At 41.2% G+C, this 22,288-nt stretch overlaps 1 protein-coding gene across 2 annotated transcripts in view; it reads left to right on the top strand.

Annotated features, from left to right (window-relative positions):
• The window catches only part of POLK (DNA polymerase kappa), a 56,416-nt gene that overhangs the window by 28,972 nt on the left and 5,156 nt on the right, over window positions 1-22,288 (top strand). For both annotated transcript variants that reach the window (XM_080925298.1, XM_080925299.1), the window contains exons 4-12: window positions 1,364-1,516; window positions 4,772-4,903; window positions 7,667-7,820; window positions 12,181-12,420; window positions 13,464-13,588; window positions 14,967-15,133; window positions 17,815-17,847; window positions 19,444-19,540; window positions 21,210-21,381. In XM_080925298.1, the coding sequence (XP_080781424.1) occupies window positions 1,364-1,516; window positions 4,772-4,903; window positions 7,667-7,820; window positions 12,181-12,420; window positions 13,464-13,588; window positions 14,967-15,133; window positions 17,815-17,847; window positions 19,444-19,540; window positions 21,210-21,381 (1,273 nt within the window). The remainder of the gene's footprint in view (window positions 1-1,363; window positions 1,517-4,771; window positions 4,904-7,666; window positions 7,821-12,180; window positions 12,421-13,463; window positions 13,589-14,966; window positions 15,134-17,814; window positions 17,848-19,443; window positions 19,541-21,209; window positions 21,382-22,288) is intronic.

Genomic DNA, 22,288 nt, shown 5'->3' with positions numbered 1-22,288 from the left:
TTTTCCTTTCAATCCACTCATCTTTCTCTGAAGAGGCAAACCGTTTTTAAAGATTACAATTCTCCATTGTTATATTTGACATGTATATTAAAGGTTTATGAAAAATAAGCGACACCTTTGATTTTTAATTGATATTTGTATAGAATAGCAATGTCTGACATTCACTCTTACCTTGGGTAGTTTTATGTCAACCTAACACCAGCTAGAATCGGGGAAGGGAGACTCGGAACTAAGAAAACAGCTCCCTAAGATCAAGCTGTAGTCAAGCCTGCAGGTCGTTTCCTTAATTAGTGATTGACATGGGAAGGCACAGCCCACTGTGGGTGGTGCCACTCCTAGGCTAGTGTCCTGGGTTCTAGAAACCAAGCAGGCTGAGCAAGCCATGAGAAGCAACCAAGTAAACAGCACCCTCCCTGGCCTCTGTCAGCCCCTGCCTCCAGGTTCTTGCCCCGACTGCTCTCCATGATGCTGGAACTGTGAGTGACCTGTCTCCCCAGGTTTCTTTCCTTCATGGTGTTTCACCACAGTAATAGAAACCTTAACCAAGACAGCTCTGCAAAGGTAGTTTTACAGGAGGAGTATGTACTTCGTATCAAATGGGAATGGTTTCATTTGCCCAGATAGAAACTTTCAGTTATAATAAGTTTCTTCAAATGAGTTCAGCCCGTAGCATCATTTGATGTGGGTAACTGGGATAGCTCATTTGTTTATCAAATACTTGGTAAGTTCCTGCTATGTTCCTGGAAGAATAGAAAGAATTTCTATTTCACTATTTTAATTTAATTTAAATGTAACTTTCACCAGGAAGTTACATCTAAAACTAGGCTTTCAGTCTGGAGAGAGGCTCAGTGGGTAAAACGCTTGCTGTGTAAGCATGAGAATCTGAGTTTGGAGCGCCCCCCCCCCACATCATGTGAAAGTCAGGTATGGCTTCATGTGTGTAACCCCAGCACTGTGTGGGGAGACCAGTGGGTCCCAGGAACTCAGTGGCCAGCCAGCACAACCAAAACAGCAAGCTCTAAGTTCACTGAGAAATCCTGTTTCAAAATATAAGGGGGAGAGACCCAAGGCTCTAGGGCCCAAGCACACATGCATAGGTAAACAATCACTTATACAAATTCAAATTCAAAAGATAATGACTAACAACGGGCTGTCTGTGTGAAAAGTGAAGGAAGTTACTAACCTTAATAATAAACAACAACAAGTTACATACCCATAGATATAAGAAAACATATACCCAATAGGTGGATAGATGGATGGGTGGATGGATGAGTAGGTTGGCAGATAGATACCTTCTGAAGGAAAATGAATGATTAATGGTGTTTTGATATCATATTATCTAAAAGTATGTTTTAAAACTCAGGTTGACAGATTTGCAATGGAATTAGAACGGAGCCGGAATTTGAACAATACCATAGTTCACGTTGACATGGATGCTTTCTATGCGGCTGTAGAAATGAGGGACAATCCGGAACTGAAGGATAAACCCATTGCTGTAGGATCGATGAGCATGCTGGTAAGTAGGTGAAGATCAAAAACCAAGAGGAAAGTTGAGAGGACATTCCGGTAAGCTACTGACGCTTGCCAGTTTGCTGAGTACATCGTCACGGTTCCAGGTGGCTTACACAAGCTCAGCTACTGAGTCCTGTCAATATAACTAACTGATCACACTAATTTTTATTTCCACTTAAGAGCAACAACGGGGCTCAGTGGTTAAGAGCGCCGACTGCTCTTCCAGAGGTCCTGAGTTCAATTCCCAGCACCCACATGGTGGCTCACAAACATCTGTAATGACATCAGAGGCCCTCTTCCGGTGTGTCTGAAGACAGCTACAGTATACTCATAAAAATAAATAAATAATGACTAACTGTACCAAAGTTCCAAACCCAATAAAACAGCAGAAGAGCATTGTATTCTTCCACTGCAAGTTGAATTTTCAGAAGTGTTTTTAGAGAGAGTGGAAGAAAAGACAAGGGAAATGGTATATTTTGAAGGTTTGCAAACTGGCTTGCAGACCAAGTATGGCCTGTCATCACTTTTTGTGAAGAAACTTGGTTAGGACAAATGCTCATGGAACTTACTCTTTACTGTCACTCCAAGAGCACAGCTGAGTAGAGTTGATTAATTGCTAACAAAACATATCTGCAAAACCGCCAGTGATTGTGTGTCTCTGAGCTTTACACAGTTAACATAGCTTGGTGATATATTTACAGCGTAATTAATTTTTTGCCACAACTCAGAATCATTTGTCTTTCTGACCTCTAAGTTGCCTCTTCTTTTGGCTGTCCTCAGTCAAACCGAAGGGAGCAGGAGGCTTGGCTGTGGCTGAGAATGTTTTGGTTGATAGGACACGCCCATCCACATCCACCTTCAGCATTCAGAAATGCAACACATCTCAGTGAAAGGAGCAGCTAGGGTAGATATTGCTGGTACCACAAAAACACTAGAGAAAGGAGGAGAGTTGCTCCCTGTGGAGACTCTTCCCAGCGCCTTAGGTAACTGTAAACTCGTGTCCTACGGTTACTTCATTATGTACCTGAAATCTATCATGAGCATGCAGGCAACTAGTGATCTGGCCCTAAAGTGGTGCCTGTTGAAATGTGTTCCTCTTTCCTATAAACCACCATTGGAATCTGAAAGAAAAGCAATAATGCACATATGTGTATGTGCATATTACACACAAATGTTCTGTAGCCATGTTTGAGCTAAACGTGGTGCTTTCGAAACCCACACATACTTTCTTCACAACCTAAGACTTAAAACTTCAAGTTCAAAATGGTTATTTTTATGTGCTAAACTTATGGTTTTCCCTTCTGAAGATAGGTGAAGCTAATAGTTTTTGTTTAGTAAACTCGTAAATAGTGTCTCTATATGTAATCAGGAGTGGTGCTACATGTTGATTCTTCCAGTCTGCTACACATAGGATGCTTCGGTGAACTTGGTGGATTTTTTTTTTTTTTTAATTTTCTGAGTTGACACCGAGAATCACCACTTCCATAGCAGCATCCAGGGCTGCATAAGCAACCTCTTCTTTTTCTCAGACAACTCTGTTTTTCCTCCTAATTCTTCAGTTTATGAGAAGATCAGTAGGGGTGAGTTGGCTCTGTGTTTTCTGCTGTCTGGGACCTGAGAAGTCCAAGATGGACTCACGCGGGTCTAGAACTTCTTCTGTGGTGATGAGAATGGCTTTCCCCTCACACTTCCTTGTCTCCGTGTGAAGCCCCATCACTGAGTACTGTAATTTACCCCTTTAACATGCTCTAAGAACGTTATAGTAGTTGCTGAGCCATAAACACCCGAAGTGGAAGCTGCACACTCTTAAGACCAAGGCTGCAGGACCCACAACAGCATCCCCTCCGAGTTGTAGCTTAAGTGGTGGATAGGAACTAGACCCCGCCTTCCGGTAAGAGTTAAGTGTACAGGTATTGCGGCTGCTATTTGCAAATACTACAAACCAATGTGAGGAACCCAGACCTTGTCAAACCTTGGTTCTTCATCAGATCACCTTTCATATCAGTTTCATGAGAGCTACTTGGAAGGAATACCTTGTTGCTTTATGTGTATGAGAGTTTTGCCTGCACTTAGGTCTACACTAACTGCACCTGCTGGCTAGTGGCTCCTGAAGCCAGAGGAGAGCACAGGATCCCCTGGAAGTGAAGTGACCGTGGTTGTGGGCCATGGTGTGGGTTCGGGGCATGGGAATTGAACCCAGATTCTCGGCACAAGCAGCCAGTGCTTACTCTGAAGCCCTGAGCCGTCTCGCTGTCCTCGAGACTTTTTATCCTAAGGCCTTTCTCCCGCCATCTGCACCTTCTCTTCCAGAGCACTGAGCAAGGATCAGGATAGTTTGGGTACTGTCAAGAGTGTTTTAATGGCTTTTCAAATGGTTGAAGGAAAGCTGATTTTTTTTTTCTGGAATAATTTCTTCCTTTGATAGATGTGGCCTGCATTTCTCTAGCACTCGCTTAGATTCCAAATAAAGGCTGCATTCATTCTTAGACGTTGCTAATAATGACACTGTGGTCCCGCAGTCTGACTAGACATACATCAGCATTTGCTCAATACTCATACTTTTCAGTCTCACTTCCTAGCCAAAGTGTTTTTGGGGAAAACAAAAAAGACCTTAATTTTGAAGTCTTTTTTAATTTTTAAACACTTCATTTTACAGACATAGTATTGGTGATCAGATTTTAGGCCTTTAATTGTTTGTTCTGATGAAAGAAAATTTCCAGATAGGGCAAATGATTTAAGCATCTCTAATCCAAGACATTGGTATTTTATTTACTATTGGTTTCTTATTGATTCTACTACCATCCAGGCTTAGGTATATACTATATTACAAACACACACACACATATATGTGTGTATATATATAATATGTACAATATATATTAAAACCATTGAAGCTTAATTAAATATTTAAAGCCATTATTTGCTGTCACTGGGTGACCTTGAACCTCAAACTAGTAGGTTCTCCTGCCTTAGACTCCTAATGGCTGGAATTGCAGACATCCACCACCACGTCCACAGTGAAGAAACTTTCATTGTTCAGTCCTGCTTGTTACCTGATATCATGCTATAAATTTAGAAGTAACAGTCAGACAGGGTCGTGGTTTTTAAGAAAGTCACGATGAGGTTCAAGACAGTGGCTTATAAAAGAAATGCCCTTGACTTGAAAATGCACATCGGTAATGTGTTTCTTATGAATGCACTGATCGATGTGCCCATTTAGTGTTGTTTATTTTTCCCTGTGCGGTCCATTTTCTTCCAGGCTACTTCAAATTACCACGCCAGGAGGTTCGGTGTTCGCGCAGCCATGCCAGGATTCATTGCTAAGAGACTCTGCCCACAACTTATTATAGTACCCCCAAACTTTGACAAATATAGAACCGTGAGTAAGGAGGTAAGTGGGCGTCCCACCCCAAGCCCTTCACTGCCTTTCTGTCACCCGGAGAACGCCAAACGCCTCAGCCTGTCAAGGGTTGGTCTCACTTGTAGTGAATGGTGAGCTTGTGCAGTGTGCAGAACACACCGCTCTGTCTCCCATCCCTTTGCCTTCCATGTATTTTTCATCTACTCTCAACCTGTCAAATCTCTACAGTCTCTCAAAACTTTGAATAGTCTTAATAATTATAGCAAAGTTAGTATTCAGTATTTTTCTCCATGTATAAAGTTTTTTCTAGAACGATCTAATATTTCTAATATAGAGAACCTATAAATCCATCATTAATAACTTCAATCTATTCTAAATAACATTTTTATTATTTTTGTTGTTTGTTTTGTTCCAGGCTGGCCTAGAACTCACTGTGTAAGCCGGACCAACCTTAAACTCTTTAGTGCCAGGGTTGTAGGTGTAGGTCCCTAAGCCTGACTGTGCTTCAAAACAGTAACAAAAGTTTGATTCGTTGCTTTGCTTACTTCATAATCTTCCCAGCTACATGACCATGTAATGCCAATTAGACTTTTAGAAAAAGGGATGCTCCCATACTTTGGAAAGAATCAAGTACAGAGATTTGTTTACTTAGTAAAATTCTAAACTGTATGAGAAAAGGTATCTATTTTCATTAGAACAGATCTATCATACAGTGTGAGGACTTAATTCCTGAGTTAAAATCAAGTGTGTATCACTTTTAGACCGCTACTAGAAAGTGGAAATGGTCATAGACAGTCTGAGCATCACATGTAACTCCTATACCGTGGAGGCCAGCTGCGGCTACTTAGTCATTATGAGGCCAGCCTGAGCTATCTGAAACTGTATCCAGGCGGGGGCATCTGTCTGTCTTCACATAAAGATATATTTTTATTAATTTTAATTGCACATATAACTTTGTGGCTATTTGTGGTTGGCTGGCGTGTGCAGATGTCTATGACTCAGTAGATTTCCCAGAGTTAGACCGAGGTGCCCGGGAGATACCTGGGAGCTGAGCTCTGGGACTCTGGGGCAGTGTGTGCCCTTAATTGTTGAGCCATCTCTGTAGCCCTACCATTCAGACATGCAAGGGAGCTTTAAATTCACTTATTTTTATCCCACCTCATTTTCCCTAGGAATGTCACCCCTATATTAAGACACTCGTATTCATTCAAAGAAGTCTGCTAAATCAGTTGCTTTATGCCTACTTCTGAAAAAGTGGCAGGCAAAGGGAGCATGCCTCTGATAGTTGTTTGTTCTGTATTTATAGTTAAAATAAACACACTATTAAGTTCAGGCTTTGGTAATTAAAAAAAAAAATCTTACAAAGACTTTGTAAGAAAGATCTTGAATCCTACACAGTAAAATTTCTGGTAGCATGACCATAGCGCTAAATTATTTTTAGTTGTCTGTCAGTGCTGTCTGCTTATTTATGTAAGTTAGAAAAAATGTCTTCAAATTTGAGCAATGTCTATCTAGCTAATATTCCAAATGAGTTTTACGTGTAAATGCAGTAGCGATGCATTAATGTTTCCGGCCTGCCTAGTGAGTTTGAGGATCATCCGTTTCTGTTTCGTCCAAGCATTAGGACGACTTTTCTGCTCCTAGAGCTGAGTGCTTGTGTTTCCGGGAGCAGTCTATTTTAGTTCTTGTGGCTGTGCCTCAGAATCAGGGAGTGCAAGGTCCTGAGTGACGTCTCCAGGGAGCAAGCATCTCTCATTCAGTCTTAGCGAGCGGCCTGCACGTACAAACTCTCCAGAATGTCCCTTTTACTAGAAAGACACTGCTTGCGTGTTACAGACTGGTTTCCTCTGCCAGACAGAGCTATTTAGGGCACTCTGAATGAGAGCATGCTAGCTCACATCACCGTTTTCTAATGTCCCTTTAGTTGTTCATGATTGAGTTAAGATAGAACAGTTTTTATATGAAACAGAGTTTTCTAGCGATATGTCAGCTTTTAGATGTTAGATAAAGAACAATCCAGCAAAGGCCTTTCCTATGGCGTGTTATTTTGGCGACCATTCCCTCTTATTTCAGCTAATTTCTAAACAGTTAGGACAAGCAGCAAAAAACACTCCGTGCTTTTGTGTCCTGGCACTATTCCGTATGCAGGGCATTTCTGAGTTACATTAGTTATGATTCTAATCTTTGTGTATGTCTTTCATGTCACCATGCAACTCCAAACCTTGTATGTCACTTACTGTAAACATGCAGTTATTCTATAGATCTATCATCTTTCCCAGGCCAGATTACTGTAAAGTGTAGCTTCATTTTCTATGAGTAGTATTCAAATTATAATTAACTGAAATGTACTGTTGTGTGTAGTATGGCAGTTCTTTACATTCCTGTTTAAAATGAACACGAATCTTCACAAATGAGATAAGAGAGAACACGGTCCTGCCCACTCCTTCTGACTGTGACTTTAAACCTCAGTCCTTTTCTGCTCCTGACAGAGTACTGTCTGAGATGTGTTTGGCTTGCTTGTGTTTCTAGATATAGGATGCTAGATTCGGGTTGCCTCAAATGAAGCTATTTCATGGTCTTCTGCTTTCGTGATCTATTTTAATGCGAAAGAAAATTTGACAAATATCCACTGGTAGTAAATTATTTATTCCTTAAATCCATGAGCTATTGATTGTAGGATCATTAATATACTTGCAAAGTAAGAATATGCTTTGCATCTTCTTTTCAGATACATAAGACAGGAGGTTTTGCTGTGGCAGCAAATTTTAAACTTTTTTGTTGTTCTTTTTGAAGGTTAAGGAGATACTTGCTGAATATGATCCCAATTTTATGGCCGTGAGTCTGGACGAAGCCTACTTGAATATAACACAGCACTTACGGGAAAGGCAGGATTGGCCTGAGGACAAAAGAAGATATTTCATCAAAATGGGAAACGATAGAAAAATTGGTATGCAATTACTAAAACTACTAACTAAAAACTAACAGAAAGCAGCTCTTTGAATTAACCCAACTAACTCATATAACAAGATTAGATTAATCTTTGTAAAAATGAAAAATCAGAAACTTAAGATATACCAATGGTTTTTTTTTTTTTTTAATCAAATACATGCAGTCTCTTTTAAAATCAGATGAAAATGTTAAATCTCCAGATTTGAAGAATTTATAGACTTCTTCAGACTATTTGCAGAACAATTATTTTCTTATTATCAAAGCATTCAAATTACATTGAAGTGAAGGAAGCTCTCTGTTTAAAGTGGCTTTTGTTGTAACTGTTATTGTTGATAGGAATCAGATTTTTTAAAAGTTCAGCCCCAAACACACCGAAACCTTTGGTGATTTTATTGTTTTTTTGTCCCCTGGCTTTTCCAAAATCTAGTTCTAATACAATTGTGTGGCTGTTTTCAACCCTGCAGGCATTCATGAGCTCCTCTTCCTTCTTCACCACAGACCTTGCTGTAACACGTGGGGGAGGGGCAGTGGTAGACCTGGACGTCCTCCTCCGTGAATCTTTTCTGAGGCAAGGTCTCTGGGGATCTACTGTTGTCCTTGTCCCTCCTGTTGGCCTTTACCTTTGCTGTGCCTAGCCCTTAGGCTGGCACTGTGGGTCTGAACTAAGTCCTCAAGCTTGCATGCCAAGCGCTTTTACCTGTACTCAGTACCCCAGAGCCTCACTACTACTACTTGATTCTGCTACTCAAGTAGAGGATTCAGGACTCCATAGATTTTTTTAAAGCAATCTTTGAAAGCGATACCATGAAACATTCAGCAGTTGCACATTCTGCCTCCAGTCCCTGTGCCAAAAGAGCCATTACTTCAAATGTCTGACCTGTCTTGAATCCATGAATGAAGTTTACCCAGCTGAAAAGGTGACCCAAAGGGATTCACTCACAAACCACAGGCACATTTTATCTGTGTAACTTGTTCATGGCTAGTCAGTGGGAACAAACACGCTGGTAACACTCCCTGAACAAGAATGGTGGGTGTACGATGGAATCCAGTTTTGTTTTGTTTTGTTTTTTGCATGTTGGTTGTTTTGTTTTGTTTTGTTTTTTGTTGAGGGAGGATTTATCTACATAGCCCTGAACCCTACCTGTCCTGGAAATCACTGTGTAGACCAGGCTGGCCTCAAACTCTTGAGATAAAAGGCTGTGTCACCACACCCAGCAGTATCAAATTCTAAGCCTCACGCTGTTAGGAGCTTGCCTTGTTTGCAGCAAGTTTAATACAGACATCAAATCAAAGCCTCATTACCTTATTTCCTAGGGGGTTGGTCTCTCTTTTTTTCTTTGATGGAAACATCAAAAAAACAAAACAAAACAAAACAAACAAAAAAACACCATAATAGTTTCTGGACACAGAAGCTTGGAACAACAACAAAAAGACTTTGCTCTTTTGGTGTAACCTTATTGTTTGGGCATAAGAGGTCAAAAGTCTGATGCTTCTAGACCTCGTTCTGCTAGTTTCTTAGCATCTGTGAGAGAAGGGGAGAGGGGAATCACTGATTGATTTTAAGCATCCCCTTAACTCTTGCCTTGTGTTTAAAAATGCTTTAGGCTTAAGGTAAGCGACTTACCTCTGCCAATGTTCCCTTCAGTGTCTAAACTAAAGGCGATGGCTCCTCAGTTCGCTCTTTTGGACGGCTTCCCTTCAGCCATTTCGTATTCTTAAGCTAATGAAATGATTTAACTTTTGTTTCCCGGTGGGCCGCACTCTTATGATAGCAAACCTTGTATTTCCCGGGTGCTGCTAGTGACAGGTGGTGGATCTCTCGTTAAAGTCAGACAGCTGCCTAGTTGCCCTTTCATAAACGATCCTTTATCTCTAGAAACGGGTGGTGAACTATTGCCTTTATTTGCAAATAGAATATTAAGCATTGTCTTATTTCTGGTTTTCCGTACAAATCTAGCTGGTAAGTGTCAGGCTGTGAGGAAATTCAAACGCTCTGCACTTGAGTGCTTGCAATCCACATGGAGCGCTCTAGTCTGGTTGCTTCCGTTATGGAGGGTGTGAAGGTAAAGGTCCACTCATCCATCCACTTCAGCGGCTGGTTACACAGCCGGGCCACGCAGAAGTAAAGTACAGCAGAGGCTACAAGGATGCCTGTGCTGTTCAGCAGCATCCGTGCTTCCTGGACCAGAGAGCAGGGCCTACGCAGAGGGGCTCGGAGCCTGCCCGGGATGTACCTGACCTGCATTGTCCATAGCCCTTCACCTTGACTTCTGTTCAGCCGATTGGAAGAAAGGGCTTCTGGGTATCCCTGATTTCTCCTGTCCCGTCCTCTTACCCCTCTCCAAGTTGTTCAAAGCTTAAAAATCCGAATGTGAAAATGGAAATGGCCTGAGCACAGATGTGTTAAGAATCTGTCATACTGGGCTGTAGAGATGGCTCAGAGGTAAAGAGTGCTGACTGCTCTTCCAGGGGACCTGAGTTCAATTCCCAGCACCCACATGGTGGCTCACAATTATCTGTAATGAGATCTGATGTCCTCTTTTGGTGTGTCTGAAGATAGCTACAGTGTACTCATATACATTAGATAAATAAATCTTAAAAAGAAGAAGAAGGAGGAGGAGGAGGAGGAGGAGGAGGAGGAAGAGGAAGAGGAAGAAGAGGAAGAAGAGGAAGAAGAAGAAGAAGAGGAAGAAGAAGAAGAAGAAGAAGAAGAAGAAGAATCAGTTGTGCTGAGTCTGGTCAGCGGATGCAGATTTGGATTTTCTACCTATAAAGTAACTCATAGGCCATAGTTAAAGGTTGAAACTAATCAAGTATACCGTTTTATTCTCTACATATCTTTAAACATTTTCTTTCCTTCCTTCCTCCCTCCCTCCCTCCCTCCTTCCCTCCCTCTCTCTCTCTCTCCCTCTGTCTCTCTAAGAGACAGCTCTGGCTGTTCTGGAACTGACAGAAATCCAACTGTCTCGGCCTCCCAAGGGCTGAGCACCACCACCCAGCTTTCTTTAAAGACGAAGATGTTTTTTCAAGTAAAGTGCCTTCAACTGCATCTGGAAAGTTAGTTTAAGAAATTTGAACTCAGTACATTTTCATATCCATAATCTGAAGGCTGAAGCAATAGAATTAGGAGTTCAAGACCAACCTGGACAGAGTGCATAGCTAATGTGAGGCTAACCTGAACTTTAAAAAAAGAAAAAAAGAAAAAAAAAAAGAATGTAATTGTGGCTTCTGTATTTACCTTGATTAGGAAATATACATGTTATGAAATGGGTTCAGAAAACTGTGGTTAATCTTAGAAATACATTTAAATTGTTTTTATCATATTTTAAGCTTAGAGAACAGTTTTTAGTGGAATTATTCATGTGGATATTTTTAGTACTGTCATTCTCCTGTCTCATCCTCTCACGTCCTGGGTCTTGGGGTCACAGGCGTGCACAGTGTACCCAACTACTTTACTTCTAAACAGTGACATTTTCCAGTGTATTGATGATCACACACCTTTTGCCTTCAAATTTGACCTTCATTACTTGGATCAGACCCTGAGTATTTGTAGAAAGAAGTTCTGCTTTCAGAAATAATTTCATTTATTGAAAAGGCTTGCTCAATGAAAGTAATCTTTTGTTAACACGGAAGTTAAAAGCGAGATCAGCATTTGAAAAGAAACATTTCCGAGTATTTTAATATTTTTAAAGTTTCTTCCACGAATAAAGAGGATTTTTTTCCTCTTTTCCTAAAGCAAAGTTTAATTTTGGTTGCAATTAATTATTCCTAATCTTTAATGTCTTTTCCTCATTTCCAACTCTTTTTCTCCTTATAGAAAAACAAAGTGAAAAATAATCCCTTTCTTAAAGAAAAAGTAATGGATGTCATAAGTTAATGAGTTTTACCTAAAACGCTGCCTTTAAAACCTGCGCTAAAGAAACAGATGGGGCTCTTTTTTAAGGAAAGCCAGACAGCATTGTCTTTCTGTTAAGTAGCTACAAAAGATAAATGATAGCCTCCCTATCACTTATAGTTACTAGGAAGAAAACCGAATTGCTCTACCCTTAGTGGTGTAGCGGGGAGGTGGGCACTGATGCCTGTAATCCCACTGGTAAAAGACTTGGGCAGCAACCACCAGTTCAAGGCCAGTGTGTGCCAGTGTGGGCTCTGTGGTGAGTGAGGCCAGTGTGGGCTAATAGACTGTTTCAAGCAAACAGACAAGTGTGCACACACAAAAGGTGGGGGCAGGCAGGAGAGAGAGAGAGATACACAGGGGATGGGACGTGGTGGGAAGGCATGAAGGCCTAGAGTGAAACCCAACTGAAGATGTGTGTACTTCTTAAATGAAGTTGATTGCATTTCTGTTTGTGATTCAGATGCACCCAGACAGGAAGCTAGTGAGCTGACTGAATCTGAGCGCTCCACCTCCCCCCTGCTTTTTGAAGATAGTCCTCCTGACTTGCAACCCCAAGGAGGTCCTTTCCAGCCGAACTCTGACGAACAAAACATTCCTCAAATAGCCCAAAATCCAGTTGTTTTTGGAACATCAGCCGAGGAAGTGGTAAAGGAAATTCGCTTCAGAATTGAACAAAAAACAACGCTGACAGCCAGCGCAGGTATTTATTTAAAGGGATATTGACGGTAGCCGTTCTCATTGTAAAGTAACACTGGGTTTGGCTGCTAGTAACTTTTACCTTCTGAGGCTAGCTCGGCCTACAGCTAAGCTGTAATCAAGAAAAAAGCCTATGGCTCAAGGCAAGAAAAGCTATTGTAAGTCTAGAATAGTGATCTTTAAGTGCAAAGTATACTTTGGTTGGATTTGCACGGCATGTCTGATTGGCACCTGCCCTAGATTGCTTTGGAGGAGACACCTTAGCAAGGTGGTGACCCTCTCCTCACTTCCACCAAGAACAGGGTGACAAGGAAACAAAGGAAAGACAGCCAACAGTGTCCCTCAGTTTACGCGTATGGGTGACCCCTGAGAGCATGGGGCCTTGGCATAGGGATGGATGGTGGCACCATTGTCACAAAGGTGCTGCATTATCTTAGGGCATGTGTGGCTAGATTAATGTTCTTATTCCAAAGCATAACCAGCTTTAGGAAAGCCTCTGTAAAAACCAAAATGAACTATTAATGAATGTATTTAGATACACCTTCTATAAATTGTCTTGATAAGACTCCTAGAGTTGTAAAACACCATGTGTGGTGTTTGCTTTGTAACACTAAAGATTAAAGGTTTTATATTTTTGTTGATTCTAATTTAAGTCAGAATACTTAATTTTTTAATGTAGAAATTTTACATTGAGAAAAAGGTTTTAAAAATTAAACATCTATCATAAACTATATTCTAGACCTTTCCTGAGAAACAAATACGAATCCGCTAAAATAAAAAATAAAATCCTTTATTCCTAGTACAGTCATAAGTAAAGTAATGATACTTAATATTACTCGGCTGAGAAATTACTCCTGGATTCTAAGATGTGGGGGCTGAAGTATTTCTGATGTCACTGCCCGCTGATCTGTTCCCTTCCCCTCAAACCTCAGCAAGCCCTGGGGCATTGTCATGTTTAAGTATCATTCCAGAGCCTTTCTTTATCTTTGTTTTCCTGTCACATAACTCACTCTGTATGACGGTGAATGGAGTGCTCTTCTTTTTAAGGCATCGCCCCCAACACAATGTTAGCAAAGGTGTGCAGTGATAAGAATAAGCCAAACGGACAGTACCAAATCCTCCCCAGCAGGAGCGCCGTGATGGACTTCATCAAGGACTTGCCTATTAGGAAGGTGAGGCCTTATAGAAAACTGTATTTCGTGTGTATATGCTCTGAATTCTGCAGAGGAGCTAGAGTCCCAGTGGTCCTCAACCCCCTTGGGAGTGACATACCTGATACCCTGCATATAAGATATGTATATTACGAGTCATAAAAGTAGCATATGTTTGGGAGTCGCCACAGCACATGGAGCTGTATTAACGAGTCGCACACGGCATTAGGACGGTTGAGAGCCGCTGGCTGATGGTAATCATCTTTGCTAAATAGTTGTAAATAGGTAGCACGTGACAACTTTGCTGGGTGGTTGAACGTGCACTTGAAATTGTGTGCAACCCCGAAAGTAATGTTCAAGAGGCTCTGCTGCTGGAGAGCTTCAAGTGAGCAAGAGCTGGGTAATGCTAAGTCCATCCGTCCCTACCCAGGAGAAGGGACAGAAAAGGAACACATGAAGGGACACCTGCAGCCCAGTCCCTGCCGATGAGTGTGAACTCCCAAGAGAGTCAGGATTTTGTTTTTGGCAAAATTGAGCCAAAGTCCTTCACTGCCTCTGAAATGATAAAATTTTCCCACAAGGTTCCAGGAATGGCATATTTTATTATATATAGCTTCTGAATTTTTGTACTACATATATTCTTTATTTTTTTTAATAATTAGGGATTTTTAAATTGTTATTGTATAAGTAATGGTTTCTAAATGAGAATTTAAAGTATCACCAATATTTGAATTCACCCAATATTTGAACCTAGAACATTAAAAGGTGAAACACCTATTCATACCTTAGAAAAAGACTTCTGTATGTCTGTAGTGCCCAGGAACTGTTAACACTGAACTTCGCTACAGCCTTTCCCTTACACACTGAGCGACACCTTATACAAACTCAATCTTGTCTGTTCTTTTGAGCAGGTTCCAGACTTTCGTGTCATATACAGTTCAATTGTTAAAATATAAAGTTTTATCATTTTAGAGATGGTGGAGTACTTTGGTTTAATTTTTCCAAAAACAAAATCCTATATCCCTGTGGAGTATAGGTGTTAGCATATTAAAGACTCGTAAATATGATACTAAAAGTTTCAGCTCTACCATTTCCAAAATTCGTATGACCGCACAAGTCTTTTTTACATGCGTTTAAAAAAAATCTATCAAATTAGGCTATGTGACCAAAAGTAATAAACTGTTTTTTTGAATGACATGTGAAAATAATATACCATTTGTTAGAGACAGAAGATTCTAATCTTCCCCTGGGAATGTTACTCAGCAGCAGACTGTTTACTTAGCGTGTTGAAGACTCTGAGTTCAAGCCTCAGCACCAACAACGTTCCCCTTCAGACATGTGCACACGTGCTTAATTGTAAATATTGGTTCATCTGTGCTAAATATGGGTTCTTTTCTAGGTTTCTGGAATAGGAAAAGTTACAGAGAAAATGTTGATGGCTCTTGGGATTGTTACTTGCACAGAACTCTACCGACAAAGAGCGTTGCTCTCTCTCCTTTTCTCTGAGACATCTTGGCATTATTTTCTTCACATCGCACTGGGTCTGGGTTCAACAGACCTGGCGAGGTATCTGTACCGAGTTCCTTGGCTGTTTAACATTTTCATTATCATCTACTGTGTCAGTCTGAACCTTTGAGATAAAGGCTATTTCAAAATGCTTTTAAAATTCATTTTTACTGCTTTAATTTAGTGTCTGTCTTAGCTGAGGTTATCAGTTTGCTTGTGATAAGGAGATAGAAACATGGACTTCAGCAGTGAGGAAGTTGGGTGAGAGGAACAGTGGTTACTTCTTTTCCCTGCCTGTCTCATTCTGTTTCCAGAGGGGAAGAGACAGGTTGGTGTTCAAGTTGTTGACTAAAGACAGGTGGCTTATAATCCGTGGTTTATTCCATAAGCAAGATTTAGTGATTCTCTGAAAGCCCTTAGCTTCATTCATTTGGGTTCCAGGTGTGTCACCAAGTGCTGAGCACTCACCTTCTGTTGTAAGCACTGGAGATAGTGACATTGGGTTAGACAAGGTCCTGCCTGGCTGAAGTCTACACACCAGTATGAGAAGTAGAAAATGGCCAAAGAGACAGACAGAGAAAGTCAGGCAGAGTGAGGGCATGAACTGGGACATTGGAGGTCAGTATGGGGTTGAGGTCATCCAGAGTTGGAGGCTGGAAGGAGCTGACTGTGGGCAACCATGGCGACCATCTCCACCATGACCTAGGAGGAGGTGGGACACCTAACTACAAGTCCTGTACTTAGTTCTTCACTTTCTCATTTGGGCTTACTGTGGATGAATAAAAAGAAGCCGGAGAGAGAAGAGGGGAAATCATAAAAATTGGTCCAAGGCAGTGTACTTACCATGATCTGTCCTGTTACTTCAAAGGACCTTACGATGCTGTGTTATCTGGGAGAGTGTAGAGAGATCCGGTTACAATACTCCTACCTAACTGTTGGAATTAATTAGATACATATACCATCATGCCTGGCTTCCTTTCCATATATACTCCTATATAATTGCTAAAATTAAAGGACAGTAATAAAATCAAAGAGGATATGGATAAAATTAATTACATAAAACTGCAGAGTCTGATAATTAGTTAGAGGCTAGCCTAGGCTACAAACATTGTGCGAGCCTGACTGTCAGAGAGGGGGCAGGCCAGCAGAGCTGGTGGTGTCTTTCCCTGCTCCTTGAGCTCTTTGTTCTCTTGAGCCTACAGTTAACAGACGTTGATCTCAAGTGCACATCATGGAAGATAAAATCACAACACTGCACTTGATCTAGCTTTTTATTTCATTCAAATAGGGTCATCTTTTTTCCCCATTATACCTTGAAGGTAATATAGTTTGATACAATGTAGCAGGAGTTATTCTGTGGTATATAGAGGCCAGTAAGGCTTTAGATTAAAAACTGTATAGCTCATGTATAATGTACTGTGGCTGCCCTCCCCCCTCAGCCCTGACCTCTGTTGCCCTGTGCTGCTTTGGATTTTTTGGCTGGATAATCTCCCTTTTGAACATACTGCCCTTTTTCTTCTTGTTGTTTACTTGGTTTTTGGTTTGGTTTGGTTTGGTTTGGTTCTTGTGATTTGTTGAACTTAGCATGTTCTCTACCACTGAGCTTAATGCCCTCTCTCTGTACTTATTATTTGAAATAGAGTCTCACTTAAATTAACCTGGTGATCTTGAACTTACTGCGTAGCCCAGGCTGGCCTTGAACCTGTGGTTCTCTTGCTTCCCATATAACTGGGGTTGTTTTTATAGAACTCTGCCGTCAGGCCTGCCTCACTGGTTTTGTTTTGTTTTTATTTTTTGTACTGGTGGGACTCAAACCCAAGGCCTTGGTTATGTGAGGCAAACTCCATATGACCGGGTTACCTTCTCAGGCCCCGTGTTTAATCTATCCTTGTTTGTATCCACTGGGACGTGTCTTAAGGCAAGCACTTGGTATATTTTATTCATTGTTCTCTTTGTGCTCGAGCAGTCTGGGCATAGCACACCTATTAAGTATTTGAACCAATGAATAAAGCATACGCTATTTCAGCTCCTTCAGTTCTGTGGCCCCAGTCAGTAGCTAGAGTCCAGTCAAAGCAGTTGGTTTAGATTCTCAGTCATCATCCTATACATGAACGGCCTGAAGGAGTGGAGTGGGTGTGAAGTAGCACTGAATTGTGTAGGAGCACGTGTGCGCTGTGGCTGACGACTGTTGGACTCCTGCCCCATTTTCATAAGTTGTGTCTTTTAGTATGCAGACTTTACTAGAAGCAAGGTATATACCCATTTTTAATTTTTTTCTACTATAGATACAGATTTGGTTCATGAGCAGGAAATCAAATTGTGTCTTATCTATTTATGTCATAGTGACAGCTTCATTTTTGGATTTAAAAGAAACCCTCAGTAGGTTTTGCAAGATATGATTTCTTTTTTTCAATGACATTTAAAGAGAACGTTGGGGGCGGGGGTTGGTATAGAGGTAGCTCAGCAGTTAAAGGCACTGAGCTTACTTTTGATTCCTAGGCACACCCACAGGGTAGCTCACAGGTGGTGGCTCCAGTTTCAAGAGATGCAACGTCCTCTTCTGATGTCTGTAAGCACTGAACACATATGCTGCACAGACATACATAGAGGCAAAACACCACCCACACACAGAAAATTAATTAGTTAGTTAAAACAAGTATATTAAATTATCTTATTGACCAAAAGCAACTCCGTTTTCTTTGAGATAGAAATAAACCTTTTTTTTTCCCTCTCATTTCAAGGGATGGAGAAAGGAAAAGTATGAGCGTTGAAAGGTAATATTTGTTCTTTTATGTAAATAAAAGTAAGGTTGATGACGTATGGCTTGGTGTGTGTCAAACTGTTTCAGGTTTGTTTTTAATAAAGTTTTACTACAGTAAAGAAGCTTCACAGTTTTTGGCAGCTTATACTGCTGAGGCTGACTTAAGCTCAATTCACTGATTGGTTGCTATGTTCACAGTAGAACATGGTCAGCAATTATGTTTTTAATACTGATGTTACTCCTGTTGAGTGAAGACTAAACACTTTGGGACTTCTAATTTCTTTAGAAGACCAGTTAAATGTTTACCTGACAGTCCTCAGATGTTACAGTGGGAGTTCCAGGAGCCTCAGACATTGGCCAGTATGTGAGGTTTTAAGTTACATGTTGAGGGCATGTCTGATACGAATTTCTGAAGTCTGCAGTGTCCAAATCCCAAGACTTCCTGAGTGCTGAGATGTTGGTCGCATGTGGGAACTTCGCCTTCATCTTATGGGATAGGTTGCAGTCAAGCACAGATCAGTGGAACAGTATGTGTGAGGTGTATGCAAAACAATGGATTTTGTTCTGAAACCAGGGTGCCATCTGAGAACATCTCGCTGTGCACAGACATTACAAAACAAATTAAAAACAAAAAATGCCCCAATCCAGATCTTCCTTCTGAAGTCTTAGATAAAGGATGGAACCTGGGGTAATCTTGGTAAAGGGAGGCCCTGCAGCAACTCCCAGCCTTCCTGATGCTGCGAGCCTTTAGTGCAGTTCCTCATGTTGTGGTGATTTTATTAATGTTTCATAACTGTACATTTGCTGCTGTTATGAGTTGTACTGTAAGTATCTGTATTTTCCGATGGTTCTTGGTAACCCTATGAAAGGGGTGATCCACCTCCAAAGGGGTCACAGCCCACAGGTTGAAAATCACTGGCTTAGAGATTGTCTAGCATTGGGGGCTTAGCATCTTGTTTGGAGTCACATGAAATCTCAATGGAACTTTGTTTAGGGGGAAATGTGTGCATCTTAAAAGTTCTTCAGTTATTTCCTCAAAACTTCAACGTTCTATTGAGACATGTAAGAACAAATACCTAATTCCCCCCCCCCCTTTTTTTTTTCTGAAAACTATCCTTGGATTTTCAAAAATGCTTTTGGGCACCAAGTTTGGTTTGGAATGAGAGAGGAAGGTCCCAGTTCACAATCATGTATAAGCTGGCCTCTCCAATATGGAAGAGCACACAATAAGAAAGGACCAAGTTTTAGTCCAACCAGGGCTACAAACCACAAGACCATGTCTGAGAGGAGAAAGAGAGAGAGAGAGAGAGAGAGAGAGAGAGAGAGAGAGAGAGAGGGAGGGAGGGAGGGAGGGAGGGAGGGAGGGAGGGAGGGAGGGAGGGAGGGAGGGAGGGAGGGAGAGCTTGCATAAAATTGGGGTTTTTGCTGATCCCTGTGCCTATGCAAATGGCTTCTGATCATTTATACAGCTATGTTTAAAATTATGTGTTAGATTATGTGAAAACTATGCCAAAGGAAATACAGTGCTGGGCTATTTGAACGTACATCATTACCGAATTATTCAGCTGTAGTTTGACACTGCGCACCAACAGCCTTCTTGTTTCTCCAGAACATTCAGTGAGATGAGTAAAACCGAGCAACAGCACAGCTTGTGCCGAGAACTGTGCGCTGAGCTCGCTCACGACCTCCAGAAGGAAGGACTTAAGGTACTGGATTTTGATGGGATGATTTTAGTTTTGTTTTTCACTATAGGTTTACTACTCTGAGTGAAGAGATCACACATTTATTCAAGCTAGAGACAAAGTAGAACATTCCTATTCCCATCAATCAGAAACGAAGTCAGTCTGACGTCTGTATGTGAGATCTGTGATGAGGTCACTCCATGAAGGGCAATTTGTGACCCTGAAATGTGTGGCTCCAGGGTGATGAAAGGCAGCCTTGTACCCTTAGCACTACATTAGAGTCACGCTAGATCATTGCTACATTAGAGTCACATGCTAGATCATTGCTATTACATTAGAGTCCCACACTGGATCCTTGCTACATTAGAGTCACATGCTAGAGCACTGCTACTACATGTGGCAGGAAAGATGAAGGAAGAGGGAAGACTTGTTCTGCAACTGTGCCCTATGACCATAATCCTTTCCCGATCATCCTTGAAGGCTATGCTCACCAAGACAGTGACCTTCACTTCAGGGCTCTAATCCTGGTAGCTAAACACAACTGAGAACAGCAGCCGGGGATGCTCTGAACTGGGTTTGTAATCTTCCATCAGAAGGGTCCACATTTAGCATTTCCTCAGTCGCCTCAAGCCCGAGTTGGCTATCATAAAGTGAGGTGCAAACGGATTTAAAAAGTGCTGCAGGAAGTTGGAGCGTTTGAGGAGCAGTTTTACTTCTCTCTCTTCTCTAGTGTGAAATGGTTTATCTTTAGTTGTTTAACGCACTTTTAATGTTAGAATCCTTTCAGACGTACAGGACTGTTTCCGAAAGAATATAGATTTCCATTATCCCTCTCACATCTCATACCACCATAGATACTTGTCAAACTAGAGAGTGACATCAGTACTTGCTATTAACCCAACTTCACCCCGCACTTGGCTTGCTTTTGTCTTCCCACTGGTTTCTCTCCGGGATCCTCTCCAGGAAACTACATATGACTGGTGTCCTGTCTTCCAGGGAGCACACAGACTAGTGTCCTGTGTTCCTAGTTGCTCTGCCAGTTTGGTAGCCTTCCCTCTTAGTAAAACTGACAGTCTTGATAGCCACTGGCCATGGGCCCTGTAGAAGAACGCCACTGTCTCATCTGTCCCATGTCATAGGTTGTAGGTATTTAGAAAAAATAGCACAGAGGTGAGGTGGCCTTCCCACCCTCCCCTGTGGTCATCACAGGCTCTGCTGCCTGAAGTTCCTGATCTTAGTCAGGAAATGAGTCAGGAGTGAGTTTACCCTCAAGTGAAACAGCTGCCGGTCACTTTCACACACACCCAAGGAAACACTCCATTGTCATTAGTCCTCCCCAACTGACACCTCGTGTCCTCAAGACACTAGCCGTAAAGATGTCTAGTGGAGCCTCTGGTTGCCATGCAGTAAGTGTGGGCTATCTGTTCCCCCTGACTTTCAAAACTGAATTCCTTTAGGGAGCTGTACAGTAAAAGTAAAGTGATTAGGTAACCTTGCCCTTCATATAAAAGTAGTTTTTAATTGGAGGGAGAATAGTAATTGTATGCTAAATAATATCTTTCAGACATGGATTTCAATTATGTTAGTTTTCATGACCACGTTTTACAAACAGGCTTCCTAAACTTTCCTAACCTGCAAACAGTCTTCGACGGGTTCAGAGACTTTCCATATTAACATGCTGTATGTGTTGTAGGGAAGAACTGTTACCATTAAGCTGAAGAACGTGGACTTTGAAGTGAAAACTCGAGCATCTACAGTTCCGACTGCCATTTCTACTGCAGAGGAAATATTTGCCATCGCTAAGGAACTGCTAAGGACAGAAGTTAACGCAGCTTCTCCACATCCCCTTAGGTTAAGATTGATGGGTAGGTAGGCTTCGCTCCCCCCTCTCCCACTTCCCTTCTCTCTCTTCCCTTCTCTCTACTTATTTGTTTATTTATTTTCCCCTTATATGTTTAAAAATGTCTCCTCCATTAAAAAAAAAATTCAACTTGGAATTCCCTCTGTTTCTTTCTAAAACTGTTTAAGAACTTTGTCTGTGCCTTCAGCTGTAATTCCTAGAACCAGATGCACAGACAGAATGGAATTTGAATTCTGTCTGAGCCAATGGGAGTTGTTCTTATCTTTATTTTTTTTCTGAAGTCCTTAATGTTTCATCATGAAGTGCATGATGTTTCAAGACTCAAAACGTAACAGATTTAAGAAACAAATCCAGGGCATTCCTGTATATCCTGCGATACTCACTTGGGGATCTGCAACACCATGACATCATGAAATGTGGGTGTTTCTGTCACTAAACAACAACAGCAAGTTTGTTATTTAGATTATGAGGATATTAAATTATATCATACTAATTTAGCCTTTATCACTTTGTGCTATGACGTAGAAATTTTGGATTTCAGAATTACAAATCAAGATTATGACACTGCGAAACCACACTGCCAGCCACTATCTGTTGGGAACAAGTGAACTGTAAGAGATTGTGCCAAGAGGGGATCATTAGTATTACTTTCACACTTGAGAGATAGCGTATGATGAGACCACTGCATGAAGTCTATTAAAAAGAGCCAAAGAGCAAGTATCTGTAGAAACTTGCAAACCTTAGGAACAAGCAAGATAGAGAGGGTTGATAAACTGTATATCCAGACAACAGAATAATTGTCAGCATGTAAATGAGCTACAAAAGGACATGAAGGAAACTTACATAAATATTGTAAGTATAAGAAGCCAGTGTTGTATGGTTGGCATCCTGAAAAAAGCAAACCTTAGAGA

This window comes from Micromys minutus (genome assembly GCF_963924665.1).
Source record: "Micromys minutus genome assembly, chromosome: 11".
NCBI lineage: Eukaryota > Metazoa > Chordata > Mammalia > Rodentia > Muridae > Micromys > Micromys minutus.
The sequence above is the reverse complement of the archived record's forward strand: the minus strand, read 5'-3'. Positions and strand labels throughout refer to the sequence as shown.